This window comes from Macrobrachium nipponense, chromosome 29 (assembly GCF_015104395.2).
Source record: "Macrobrachium nipponense isolate FS-2020 chromosome 29, ASM1510439v2, whole genome shotgun sequence".
Taxonomy (NCBI): domain Eukaryota; kingdom Metazoa; phylum Arthropoda; class Malacostraca; order Decapoda; family Palaemonidae; genus Macrobrachium; species Macrobrachium nipponense.
The window spans coordinates 10,338,270-10,351,481 of record NC_061092.1 but is presented as its reverse complement, the minus strand read 5'-3'; the positions used below and the strand labels follow the sequence as shown (position 1 = coordinate 10,351,481).

The 13,212-nt window shown below is 45.8% G+C and overlaps 1 protein-coding gene across 6 annotated transcripts in view; it reads left to right on the top strand.

Annotated features, from left to right (window-relative positions):
* The window catches only part of LOC135206111 (protein SON-like), a 40,600-nt gene that overhangs the window by 23,311 nt on the left and 4,077 nt on the right, over nucleotides 1–13,212 (top strand). For 3 of the 6 annotated variants that reach the window (XM_064237344.1, XM_064237346.1, XM_064237345.1), the window contains exons 15-16: nucleotides 11,737–11,884; nucleotides 12,663–12,728. In XM_064237344.1, coding sequence (XP_064093414.1) covers nucleotides 11,737–11,884; nucleotides 12,663–12,728 — 214 coding nt within the window. Of the gene's footprint in view, nucleotides 1–11,736; nucleotides 11,885–12,662; nucleotides 12,729–13,212 lie in introns of those variants that run through there. The other 3 variants (XR_010312680.1, XR_010312679.1, XR_010312678.1) reach the window with 1 other exon arrangement.

Here is a 13,212-nt window from a genome sequence, read left to right as displayed (position 1 = left end):
TAAGCCTCTGCATTTAGGTTATGCAGCCAACATACCTTCCAGATGGGTGATTTTCAGGTCTCAGAAAACATTTGTTAATACTTTTTCCTATCAGAAAAAACAAAAAAGTAACAAATGAAACATAATCAACATTTATGTTCCTCAGTACAGTAGTTTTCATACATTTGTTAAGAATTTTTTGAACTAATTTTTTACCAATTTTATTGGTACTGTATTGTCATCTCTTACCAAAATAGACACACAGTTAATATAAATGCAAACCTTAAGCTAATTCAGTGCATTAATTTTGGCACCAAAATAAGATGAAGCAGATGACAAAGCATCATAGGGACCAAAACTAGATTAAAAAGTATTTACATAATGAATTCAGAAACCTCCCAAACACACCATGTTGCCACTTAAAGAGTTGGAAATTTGGGTGAAAGGCAGGTTTTTTTATTCAAAAGTTCAAATATGCATATGAAATTAGTTACATGGCCTGCATTTGTAAGATTTTGATGTCCACGATGAAATATTATGTAACCACGTTGTTCTCAATCTGAGTTAAGAAAATTCCTAACATGGTTTTCTTTAATTGTGTTAAAGATTACTGTAAAATCTGTAGGTGTAAAAGTATTGTACAGTCCCTCTATTATTTCAGCTAGTTCCTATGACATTTAGTTATTAATAGTTTCTGTTGTTTCAGCTTTCAGATTTCATTGTTAATGTGACTTCTGAACTCTTAGGCTTTGAAATACGTAATCATGTATGGATACACAATAAATTTGGATTAAAACATTTTTCTTATATTCTCAGGTAATTTTTAAAGTTGCCTAAAGATTCTATGTATATATTGAATGAATTTCATAACATTTTTTTTTTTTACATATTAAGTCTTCCATTTCCAACTTATGTTTAGAAATTACAGTCTTTACAATAGGATTTATTCATAAAAGAAGCAACTGCCAGAAGCCAGCCTAAGTGTACACTACTTGAATGGATATACTGTAGTTGATTATGATGTGGTCAGTTTATGAAATCACAAATGCTCATCTTGCAGGTATAAGGCAACAGAAGCTAGGTTTGTGTTTGTTGATACTTCAGGTTTCTTGCTTGAGTATTTCTGGTAGTTCATCTATTTTCTCGAAGAGTTGCTATTTCTTTCATAATTTATCTGCTTATAGATTATTTTGTAGAAAAAAAAAAACAGTAAATGAGTCATCAGTGGGGGGAACCAGGAAATTGGCAACTATGTAATGTAATAAAACCATGCATAAAAAAAAATTGTGATCTTTCATTTCAGTTAACTGATTGATTTGTTTCATCAAAACAAACTACATACACGTACTTCACTATATACGTACACTAATTTTGAAGATCCATACATAAGAAAAAATATGATGGAAACAAAGATAAGTTTGAGTCACAGTTGAATCCAGTCAGTGATTGACATCTGGACTGAATTTGTTTGTCATTAGGTATGCGCGCCATTTTATCCATTTTAGTTATGAACTTTATTAGTATGTATGTATATGAAGGAAGATACCTGAAATAAATAATTCTGTGTTTATGAACAGCATGCTGACAAATTTCAAAATTAACAAATTATTTATATTAAGGCTAAGGTGCTTGCAGGTTAACAATGCATATACTTATAGGAATTTCACTGGCAGCTATTAGAAGGCTTTCCAAGAAAAGATGAGGGACTCTGTCCACAGTTTACATGCTTGCATGTTAAATAGTATCGGGCTACCTTTTTTTAGTGGTTGCATTTAATTTGGCGAGGGTTTTTTTTTCCCTTGTGTATAAGGAAATTTAGTACACATGAACATGCTAGGAATTTTTTGTGTCTGCAACATCTGTTACGTCATAGTAAGTTAGATATCTGTTTGTTTCAGCAATATAATTTTTTGGTTTCCTTTATGGCACACCTTAACCCTTTAACGCCGAAGGGGTATAATAAAAATCGTCTCCCGTATGCCGGGGGGGTCTCGGAGTGAGCGCCGTAGCGGTAAAATATTTTTGTTCCGACACGTAATACAAACCCTCGGTCCTTTAACAATAGGAAGTAGCTAGCGGCAGCTGGAACGGTCGTAAGCTTCGAACAAGGGGAGAACGGTAGTTAACTGCTTGTCCGATCGTCGGAGGTAAACAAATCACTTTTGCTTTCGGCCGTGTGTGGATAGGACGTGCTCGTCATCGCTCTGCCCGCTTTGTCGTTTGCTTTGAGTTTGAGTATATGCCCTCTTTTCCTAGTGTGATTGAGAGTAATTGTAAGTACTTTGCATTTCTTTTATTCATTAAATGATGAGTGATCAAGAAATGGAGACTTCGCCGCGCCCCCGGTCGCCCATAGATGTGTCCCGGGCTGGAGGGGCGTAGATGCGGCGGATTCAGATCATTTGTAGATGTTGATCCGCACGAGGTTTGTACTCGTTGTCGAGCGAGAGTGCTCCCGCAACGAGCCATGTGTACGTGTATGCATTGGTCCGAGGCGCAGTGGGTTCTGTACGAGGGCAGGAAGAGACTTAGGCCGCCCAAGAAGTCATCGGAAAGTCCAGTGACTCCTTTGGTAACGGACACTTCGTCCTCTTTCCTGCCCCCCGGCCAGCCCCCACGTTTCGCGCCTTCCCCTGCGGGGGGGGTAGCGGAGTCCTTCTCCTCTCTCGATCCGTCGAGTGTGGAGGAGGGCGCCCGCTACCCGGACGTCCAGTTGTATTCGGGGTCTTCCGTCCGCTCTGGGTGGGGTTCTTCTCCCCCCAAGCGTGAGGGAACCCCTCTAACTAACCCGACTGTCGTTTCCGCAGGTGTGCCATCAGCGAAGGACGACCTGGGACAGGTGTGGGAGTCGCTGGGATTGCAGGGAGTGCCTAGCATCCAGGGGTTGATTCAGCGGTTGGCGGGGTCGGCAGTGGTCACTCATGGTACGGTAACCACCACTACCACTACAATTTCGACACCAGCATATGAGATGCCACCGCACTTGGTGTACACTCCACATGTGATGTCGGTGGCACCCACGGCTGCAATTCAAAGACCAATTCCTGCCGTGCCAAAGAGGACGGTGCCACCGCCACCTGGGTTCTTTGTATTGCCGACCCCGGACTTCCGCTGCCCCAAGAGTACCCCCACCCCCCGGACCTGCCGCCAGTGCCGAGGATGACGGTAGCTGCCGACAGGACGCCTGGCTCTCCTGGGGTACCTGCCGTGCCTGCCGTACCTGTTGCTGTCCCTGCTGCTCATTCCCTTTCAGGTCATTCCCTTTCAGATCATGTGCCTGCCGTTCCTGCTGTTCCCAGACCTGTTCCTGTTGTTCCTGCTGTTGGTGGTGCTGTCACAGTCTCAGGTCTTTCCGGACAGGTGCAGTCGGGCCCTGTTGCTTCGGCAACTGCCCCGGCTCCCTCCTGGATGGAAGACCTGACGTCTGTCCTGCGGAGCCTGGCGAAGAAGAAGAGGAAGAGGAAGAAGGTGTCGTCGTCGTCTTCGTCGTCTTCTTCGTCGTCTGCTGCCTCTCCTTCCCCTTCGACTTCTAAGGCTAAACAGCCGAAGAAGAAGAAGGCCGCCTCCTCCCCCCCTAAGAAGACTCCTTCGGGATCTTCTAAGGGCCCGGCTCGCTCAGGCGAGTCGGGGAGCTCTTCTGCTGGTCCTCCCGTTCCTTCGGGAACGGGGCCCGTCGCTTCTTCTGCAAAGAAGAAGTCGACGGGGACCAGAGGTGCATCAGCTTCGGCTGGTGCGTCCTCACCTGGTGCTAGCGGTTCTGCCGCTAAACCAGGTTCCGTCTCGGCCGCTTCTCGTTCGCGAGAAGCACCGAGTGGACGCTCTTCTAAGGAAGACCGTCCAGCCAAAGTTTTGACGCACGAGCTCGCTCGCCGTCAAGACAGCGGCACGGAGCAGAAGACTGGCGAGAGTAGTGCACACGACTCTCGCCAGGCCAGTGGACGCTCTCGCAGCGATCAACTGGCTGCTCGGGCTGACGTGACGGTCGCTGACCAGCCACGGGTTGAGGCGAGGAAGGAGTCCCCGCGGCCGCTGGTACCAGCCACGGCTGGTACCAGCGGCTCGACGCGCCGAGAGGACGCTGGCCGGTCTCGACGCGACAGAGAGCCTAGCAGGTCACCCGTCCGCCGCTCCCGATGGGACCGGGCGGAGACGGTGACCAGCGGCAGCTCGCCTGACGCTAGAGATCGGTCTCGACGTTTTCAGCCGAGCTTATCGCCCAAGGCGAGCGGCAAGGCTAGGCCTGCTGCTCGATCGTCACCGCGGGTTGACGATCAGCAGCAGCCCTCCACGCACGCTGGTCCTGCCAGCGAGCGAGGGGGGAGCGTCAGGTCTGCCTCTCCCATACCTTCAACCTCCTTGGGCTATACCGGGAGGAGCGAGGTACCGAGGAGCGATCACGAGAGGTGCGCCGCTCGTGACCCGGCTATGACGCCGTATGGCTCAGGCACGGTTTTAGGACCGGCCAGAACATACGCGCAAGTAGTTGGAGGCAACCGTCAGGGGTCTGTCGCGTTCCTCCTTCTGAAGGAGGAGTATCGCAGGGGAACCTGCTCTTGCTGGAGGGGACTGGACGGTCCTACTCCACAAGACGCAGTAACTCCCGAGATACAGAGGAACTTTGCAGAGGTCATTAAGCTGATGCGTCTGCATAATGACCTTGCGGAGGGATCGCCGCTACCACCGTCAGAGCCCACGTCCCGGCTCGAATCATTTTGGGGTCCCAAGAGGGAGCCCAAAATGATGGTGGGGTACCGCGATCAGAGCTTGCGGACTCAGTCCTGGATCAGGTAGAGAATCTCGTCTCAGGACGGGAGGACTCGCTAAAGTCCGGACGGTCTTCTAAGCTGCTTCCTCCCCCTCTACAGCGGCAGAGGCGATTCTACGTGCCTTCGGAAGACCCGATACTGCCGAAACAGGTTAACCCGGAGTTAGCGAGGCTGACTCCAGGTGTGTCCCTGCAGCAGCTCCTGTCGGAGAACCTATGGTTCTCGCAGCAGGAGGCACTTGCCCTGGAATCTACCGCTATGGCAGCATTCCAGGCAGTTTCCTGGTTGGATTTGTGGTCCCTCACAATATCCAAAGTAGCGGCCGGCTCCGGGAGTTCTGCTCTCGAAGACGACGCTTCTTTTAGGAGACTGTGCCAGTCTGGAGGAAGAGCAATCTCTTACCTCGCCCATCAGACTGCTAACCTGTGGGCCAACTTGGTTCTTCGTCGTAGGGACGCAGTCCTTACCCGAGTGACCAAGGGGGCCGGCGTGAGGCGGCACTCGGGCTTCGAAATGGACCTCTTAGGAGTTCCCCAGCTCTCTTTCCTGGAGAGATGGTGGACGCTGCGGTGGAAAGGCGGCGCACTGACGACAGTGACCGCTTAGTTCACCAGGCAGTCTCGAAGGTTACTGGGCAATCTCGAGCGACTGCGGCCAAAACCAAAGAGCTTGGCTAGCGCTTCCACGGCGGCGAAGACGGTTGCACCGTCCAAGCCCCGTGTGAAGACTCCTGCTGTTTCAACTTCTGCTAGAGGAGGCCGTAACCAGCCCTCCTCCCAACCCTCCTTTCCCCGAGGAGGTGTTGGAAAGAAGTCGAAACGAGGAGGGAAACGCTAGGGACGGCGTTCCCCCTCACCTGCTGCCGAAGTGGGGGGGTGGCCTGGCGAACCATTGGGCGACTTGGCAGCGCTACGGCGCCGAGAACTGGATAGTAGACGTCCTTCGGGAGGGGTATCTACTACCCTTCGAGTCTCGGCCCCCCCTCATCTCCAAACCGGTCCATCTACAGACCTATGGTCCGGGGATCAGCAAAGGACAACGCTCTTCGACAGGAGATCAAGACCATGCTGGCGAAACGAGCTGTAGAAATCGTGGAGGACCAGTCACCGGGCTTTTACAGCCGCCTCTTCCTAGTGGAGAAGGCATCGGGGGTGGGGGGCTGGCGTCCGGTGATAGACCTCTCTCCCCTGAACCGCTTCGTTCGCACGACGCGGTTCACGATGGAGTCGGCACGCTCGGTGCTCGACTCGATCAGGGGAACGATTTCATGCTTTCAGTGGACTTGAAGGACGCGTATTTTCAAATACCCATCCATCAGTCCTCCAGAAAGTACCTCCGCTTCATCTTCGACGGGACGGTGTACCAATTCAGGGCACTTTGTTTCGGTCTCTCAACCGCCCCCACAGGTGTTCACGCGAGTGTTCACTCTGGTGTCAGCTTGGGCCCATTCGCACGGGATACGTCTTCTGAGGTATCTCGACGATTGGCTAGTCCTGGCGAGCTCCCGCTCGCAGTTGCTACAGGACAGAGATCGACTCCTCAAGTTTTGTCGCGATCTGGGGATCGTGATAAACTACGAGAAGTCCGATCTCGAACCCAAAGCAGAAGATGAAGTACCTGGGAATGCTGATAGATACGGTAGCGGGAGGGCCAGGTCTTTCCCGCAGACTTGCGTATCAGCAAATTCAGGGAGGCAGCCGGCCGGTTCCTGTCGCGGCAGGAACAGGCCAGCACAGCAATGGCAAGTCGTGATTGGCCATCTGTCGTCACTCGAGAAGTTAGTCCCTCACGGGCGTCTTCACCTGCGGTCTCTCCAGTGGAGGCTAAGGGAGAGTTGGTCTCAGGCCAAGGATCCTCCTTACTTTCCCGTGGCTATCACGGACAAGGTGAGACAGGACCTAGCCTGGTGGCTCGACGACAAGAACCTCTTAAGAGGAGTGCCTATACGCACTCCCCCCCCGGAGATGCTTCTGTTCTCAGATGCATCGACCGAGGGCTGGGGCGCACACCTGGAGGAGTTGCTGACTGCAGGTGTGTGGACCATCACGAAAAGCACCTTCACATCAATGTCCTGGAACTCAAGGCGGCGTTCAACGCTCTCCGAGAGTTTCAGGACCGCTTGGTGGGACACTCAGTGGTGTTGATGTGCGACAACACCACAGTAGTGGCATATGTCAACAAGCAGGGGGGGCTAGTGTCTCTTCCGCTCCATCAGTTGACGGTGCAGGTGCACGAGTGGGCCACGGCTCACTCGATAGAGCTGTCAGCACGCTACATTCCAGGCAAGAGGAATGTAGTAGCGGACAAGCTCAGCCGTCGGGATCAGGTGATAGGGACCGAATGGTTCTCTACACCAAGACGTGGCGGAAAGGCTCAATTCAACCTGTGGGGGCGACCGGTCGTGGACCTGTTCGCCACCCGGCACAACAGAAAACTTCAGGTTTTCTTTTCAGCCGTGCCGGACCCATGGGCAGCTGCAGAGGACGCTCTCCAACACCCTTGGGACAACCTCTTCGCTTACGCCTTTCCTCCCTTCTGTCTGATTCGGAAAGTGATCAGTCGAGCGCTGGTCACTCCCAATCTCAGAATGATCCTGGTGGCTCCCAAACGGCCTCAAGCCGTTTGGTATCCGGACCTGCTGGCTCTTCTTGCGGACGCACCGAGAGAGCTACCCAGTTGGCACAACCTTCTAGCCCAGCCACACGTAGAACGGTACACCAAGCAGTCCAGTCCCTTCAACTTCACGGCTGGCTGTTATCCACCATCTCTTGCGAACGAGAGGCTTTTCTCGTAGCGCAGCAACAGAGATGGCTGGACATGTCCGACAGTCCTCTGCAGCTGTGTACCAGGGGAAGTGGGCCGTCTTCTGTGGTTGGTGTCGTAGACAGGGTCTGTCTCCTCTCAGAGCCACTCTTCAGCAGGTAGCGGATTTCCTCGTGTTTCTTCCGCCGAGAGAAGCTCCTCTCTGTACCCACAGTTAAAGGATATAGAGCGCCATGGCTCTCGTCCTAAAACTGAGGGGACTGGACATCTCGAATTCGTTCGAGATATCCTTGCTAATGAGGAGCTTCGAAAGGTCTTGCCCACCCAAGGAACTCAGGCCCCCTGCGTGGGATGTGACTCTCGTCCTTAGGAGTTTGACTCGAAGACCCTTCGAGCCACTCCGAGAGTCGTCAGACAGGGATCTGACCCTCAAGACCCTCTTCTTGCTGGCCTGGCATCGGCGAAGAGAGTAGGGGAACTACATGGTCTTTCTTATGATGTTAAACACACCAGAGGCTGGGGATCTGTGACGCTCGATTTCGTCCCGAACTTCGTAGCCAAGACTCAGAATCCGTCGATCCCTGACGACAGGTTCGAGTCTTTCACGATCCCCTCCCTTCTGGACTTCACCGATAATGATGCGGTTGAGATGCTGCTTTGTCCTGTGAGGGCGCTACGGCGCTATCTGAAGAGAACTCGACACCTCAGGCCTGAGTGTCGACGCCTCTTCGTTAGCACTGGGGTTACCAAGAAAGAAGTTTCCAAGAACACGCTTTCTTTCTGGCTACGTGAGGTGATCAGGAGAGCGTACGAGGCTGATGGTAGCGACGACATCCGTACGCTCCGACCGAGAGCCCACGAAGTCAGAGGTATCGGACCCTCCTTAGCGTTCCGTAAGAACTTCTCCGTGGCGCAGGTCCTGAAGGCAGGTGTCTGGGCCAACCAGACCACCTTCACGTCCTTCTACCTTCGGGATATTGCCCACAAGTCCTGGATACTTTTTCCAATTGGGACCTGTGGTGGCTGCTCAACACGTTGTGTAAGCTTACCCAGCACCCGAGCAGGCAGAACAGCATCGATTCCTGGTATGACTGGGAAAATGAATGTGCGAATGAGAGAGTGACTGGCTTCTCTTCACCATCTTTCTCTACCTCTACCTGTGGGCAGAGGGATACGGTCGTTACCACGCTGGAAGGGAGTCAGATGCAGGTAAGCTATTCAACAGAGCTCCATCCTATCTCTTTAACTAGAGATAGGAGTGTATATCCACCACTTTCTCCAACAAGGGGGAGAAAGTGGATGCCTACATGAGACAAACCCATTACTTTATATTTGCTCATGTAAAGGAAAAAGTTCTTACAATGCTGGTACGAAGAGATACGTTGCCTCTCTTTAGTACTCGGCCCAGAGGTCTGACCATTGATCCTGCGGTGCACACCCCGATCAATCGGACAGAGGCTTGGATCCCTCCCTCGCTCTTACGACCAGGGAGGCATTCCAGGGATGGACGAACACCAGTCTGTTCATCAAAAGACTCAGATTCCTCCCACCAAGAAGTGAGTCTTCCTATTGTTAAAGGAACCGAAAGGACGAGGGTTTGTATTACGTGTCGGAACAAATGACAATTTGTCGAAAATTGCATTTTTCCTAACTATACAAACCTGAGGTCCTTTACATATAGTCCCTCCTCATGCCACCCCTCACTCTGCGTATTTTGCATGGGCCAAAAGCAAAAGTGATTTGTTTACCGCCGCGCGACGATCGGACAAGCAGTTAACTACCGTTCTCCCCTTGTTCGAAGCTTACGACCGTCCCACCTGCCGTATCTACTTCCTATTGTTAAAAGGACCTCAGGTTTGTATAGTTAGGAAAAATGCAATTTTCGACAAATTGTCATTTTTTAAAAATCACAGCACGCTTAGTTTTTAAGATTGAGAGTTCATTTTTGGCTCCTTTTTTTGTCATTGCCTGAAGTTTAGTATGCAAATAAAAAAAAAATATCATCATACATAAATAATGCGATATATGATAGCGCAAAAACAAAATTTCATATATAATTGAGCTATCGAGTAAATTTTTTTTCGTTGTATTGTACACTAAATTGCAATCATTTTGGTATATAACACCTTGTAAAACGATCAAAGCAACACAGAGAAAATATTATCACAAAATGATGCATGAATTCGTAACTCGCGGACGTAAAAAATTCTTTTCTTCAAAAATACACCATAAATTGAAATATTGTTCTAGAGACAACCAATTTGTTTCAAAATTAAAATAAATGATCGAATATTACTATACTGTAAGAGATTTACCTTACAATTGCAGTTTTCGACCATTTCGGACGAGTTAAAGTTGACCGAATGTCGAATTTATTTTATATATTTTTTTTATATGCAAATATTTTGAAAATGAGAAAAGCTACAACCTTCAATTATTTTTTTTTGTATTTTACATGAAATTGTACACATTTTCATATATAAAACTCTATGAAATGCCTAATATGAAACGGAGCAAATATTACGAGAATGCGACGTACGCATTTAGGAGATTTGCGGCAGAGAATCCGCGCGCGGAGGGAAGGAAAGTTTTTTAAAAATTCACCATAAATCTAAACATTGTGCTAGAGACTTCGAATTTGTTTCAAAATGAAGATAAATGACTGAATATTACTAGACTGTAAGAGTTTTAACTTACAATTGAGTTTTTCGACCATTTCGGTAGTCAAAGTTGACAGAACGTGTTTTTTTTCTATGTATCGTGTTTTATATGAAAATATTTCGAAAATGAGAAAAGGTACAACCTTCAATTATATTTTGTTGTATTCTACATGAAATTGCGCACATTTTCATATATAAAACTTTATGTAATGGCTAATTTAAAATGGTGCAAACATTATGACAATCGGACAAAAAAATTTCTAGATTTTTTCGGAAGAGTTACCGCGCGGACGTAAGGAAACTGTTTTTTTTTTCATAAATTCACCATAAATCGAAATATTGTGCTAGAGACTTCCAATGTGTTGCAAAATAAAGGTAAATGATTGAATATTACTAGAATATAAGAGTTTTAGCTTACAATTGTGTTTTTCGACCATATTGGTAGAGTCAAAGTTAACTGAAGGTTGAAATTTTGGCACTTATGGTTATTTATATAAAAATATTTCAAAACTGATGAAAGCTACAACCATGAGTTGTTTTTAATTGTATTCTACATGAAATTGCGCACATTTTCATATACGTATAATACTCCATGTAACGGCTAATATAAAATGGTGCAAAAATTATGTCAAATTGACGAAATAATTTATGAGATGTGTCGCTGATGTTTTTTAGTGCGAGAAGAAAGAAATTCGCGCTTGCGCGCCTGGGTAACGATTGTAAACAAAACAACGCCTTGATCCGTGAGCTCCCAGCATCCCCCAAGGCTTGTGATTCAAAAGTTTTCGCCTGGTAGGCCTATAAGTATTTTTCCGCGAATTTTTAAAAAACTTTTTATATCGACGTACCATACGTCCAATCAGCACCAAACAGACAATTTATGTAGACGTATAATACGTCCAATCGGCGTTTAAGGGTTAATATGTACTGTCACTAAATGCCAAGACATTTTAACATCATTCTTACAATAGCTGCATGTATAGCAATTTGTGTGGCATTCCTAGTCTGCACTTTATTTTCCTACTTCCATAGCTGATGCACTTGTAATTTTGTTTTTTCCTGGAAGTGTCCATCTCCATTTCTTTCAGGTACTGTGGTGTTGCATATTACATTACAATACGCTGGCTCTCTGTTTTTTCTTAAGATATAAAAGTTTGAGAAAGGGCAAAGGTATGTAACGTTTGCAAGTAATCTTAACAAAGTTCTCATCTTGTATTGAGGTTTTATTCTCAAGATAAGTATCAAATATCCTTCATTAGCATAGTGAATCAGTGATAGTAAATAAAGTATACTGTATTGGTTCCTGAAAAGGTTTATGCAGGAATTTTCATCCGAATTTGGTGTTTTGACTGAAGATGAGCAGTTTGTGCCATGTGAACTTACATTGTTGCTGTTAATGACTTTCAGATACTGATACTTAAGGGAATTTTTGGAGAAGTTTAGTGAGTGGCAGCCATAATAATAATTTGCAAAAAGTAGTGCGCACTGAATGGCAGGGCTCTGGTATGCAGAGAGAGATGTCTTTATTAATCTTTTTTCCTCTTTGTGTTCCCTTGTAACCCTTTTAGGAACAATTTAAGGAAGCTGCTCCTGTGAGGCCCCAGTTTGGTTTGAAAATGTTACAAAAAATGGGATGGACTCCTGGTGAGGGCTTAGGCAAAAATAAAGAAGGTGCTATTGAACCATTGCTACTAGATGTAAAGATGGACAAGAAAGGTAAGCAAACACATTTAGAATGACTGAACAGCAATTCTGTACTCAAAATCAAAGTATTTATGTTGGCTATGAAATGTAACCCTGTATTGCCATTTTCTTCAGTCTTTGCACTTTCCACCTGAATTCCCATCTTGTTTATGATGTACTGATATGCTGAATAACTAACCCTCATCACACTCCAAATAATCTCAATCTTTGAAATTTCAGCCTGTATTACAGCTGCTTTTATATTCATGGCTTTTACTTAAGGTAGTGTAGAATGACCTTGCAGCTTTTTGTTTGAAGGGAAGATATCTTAAATTCTTATTGTTATTAGATATTGTGTTTTTTTCATATCTTAAATTCTTATTGTTATTAGATATTGTGTTTTTTTTTCATACTTTACCTTGGCATATTCTATATACAGTACAGTAGTCTAATCCAACACATGGAAAATATGTTATAAAATAAAATGATGTGGACATTAGTGTCGCTTTGCAGAGAAGTCAAACTTCTTCACCCTTAATGTAATTAATTTTTTGCACCTTTTGAGAATAAATCCTTTTGGCAAGACCTATTTAAAGTCAAGAAACAAGATGCAGTGGTCTCATTAAATTACTTATTAATATATCACAATCATGTTTTTTATTTTTGGTATTTTAAAGAAAACATATTATTCATTTTTAGGCTCTGAAAAATTAAATGTTGAATAATTCTGTATTTTTTTTACTTATAGTAAAGTTGACCATTGAATTTGTTGCTTTTGAAACAGTTTGTAACAGTATCCAATCTGTTGCAGGATTTCATGCTCAAGAGGAACTTACTCCAAAGAAGCAGCCCATACCAATGGCCAAGGATCTCTCGGGTAAATAAGTCTGATTGTACATATTGAAATGATATGTTACTTGGAAAGTAGGCCATAGATGTCACAAGGTTAATATAATTTTAGCCCTTTGAACTTGAAAAGGTGTGAAATGAAACTTGTAATTTCATATTTCTAAGTTGTATCTTAGATTTTTCCAAGACGAGTACAAAATATTTCTTTTAGGATGATCCCCTATGAAAGGAAAAAGTCCTCTAACCAGTTTTTTTTTATATTTTAGATAGTCGTATGTATTTCCATAACATTAGCCATAGTCCTCAAGACAAATATGTATACAAAATTTGAACGTTATCGATATGGTTGAGTGCTCTTGTCTTGCAAGTACTAATGTAGAGTATGTAATATGAACCAATCCATACTGTGGTTTTTATGTGCTATTGCTTCAAAAACAGCCTGCAATAAACTCAAGTATATTATTAGAAGCACTTAAAAACTGCATAGTATTGATTTATTCACTTCATTAACT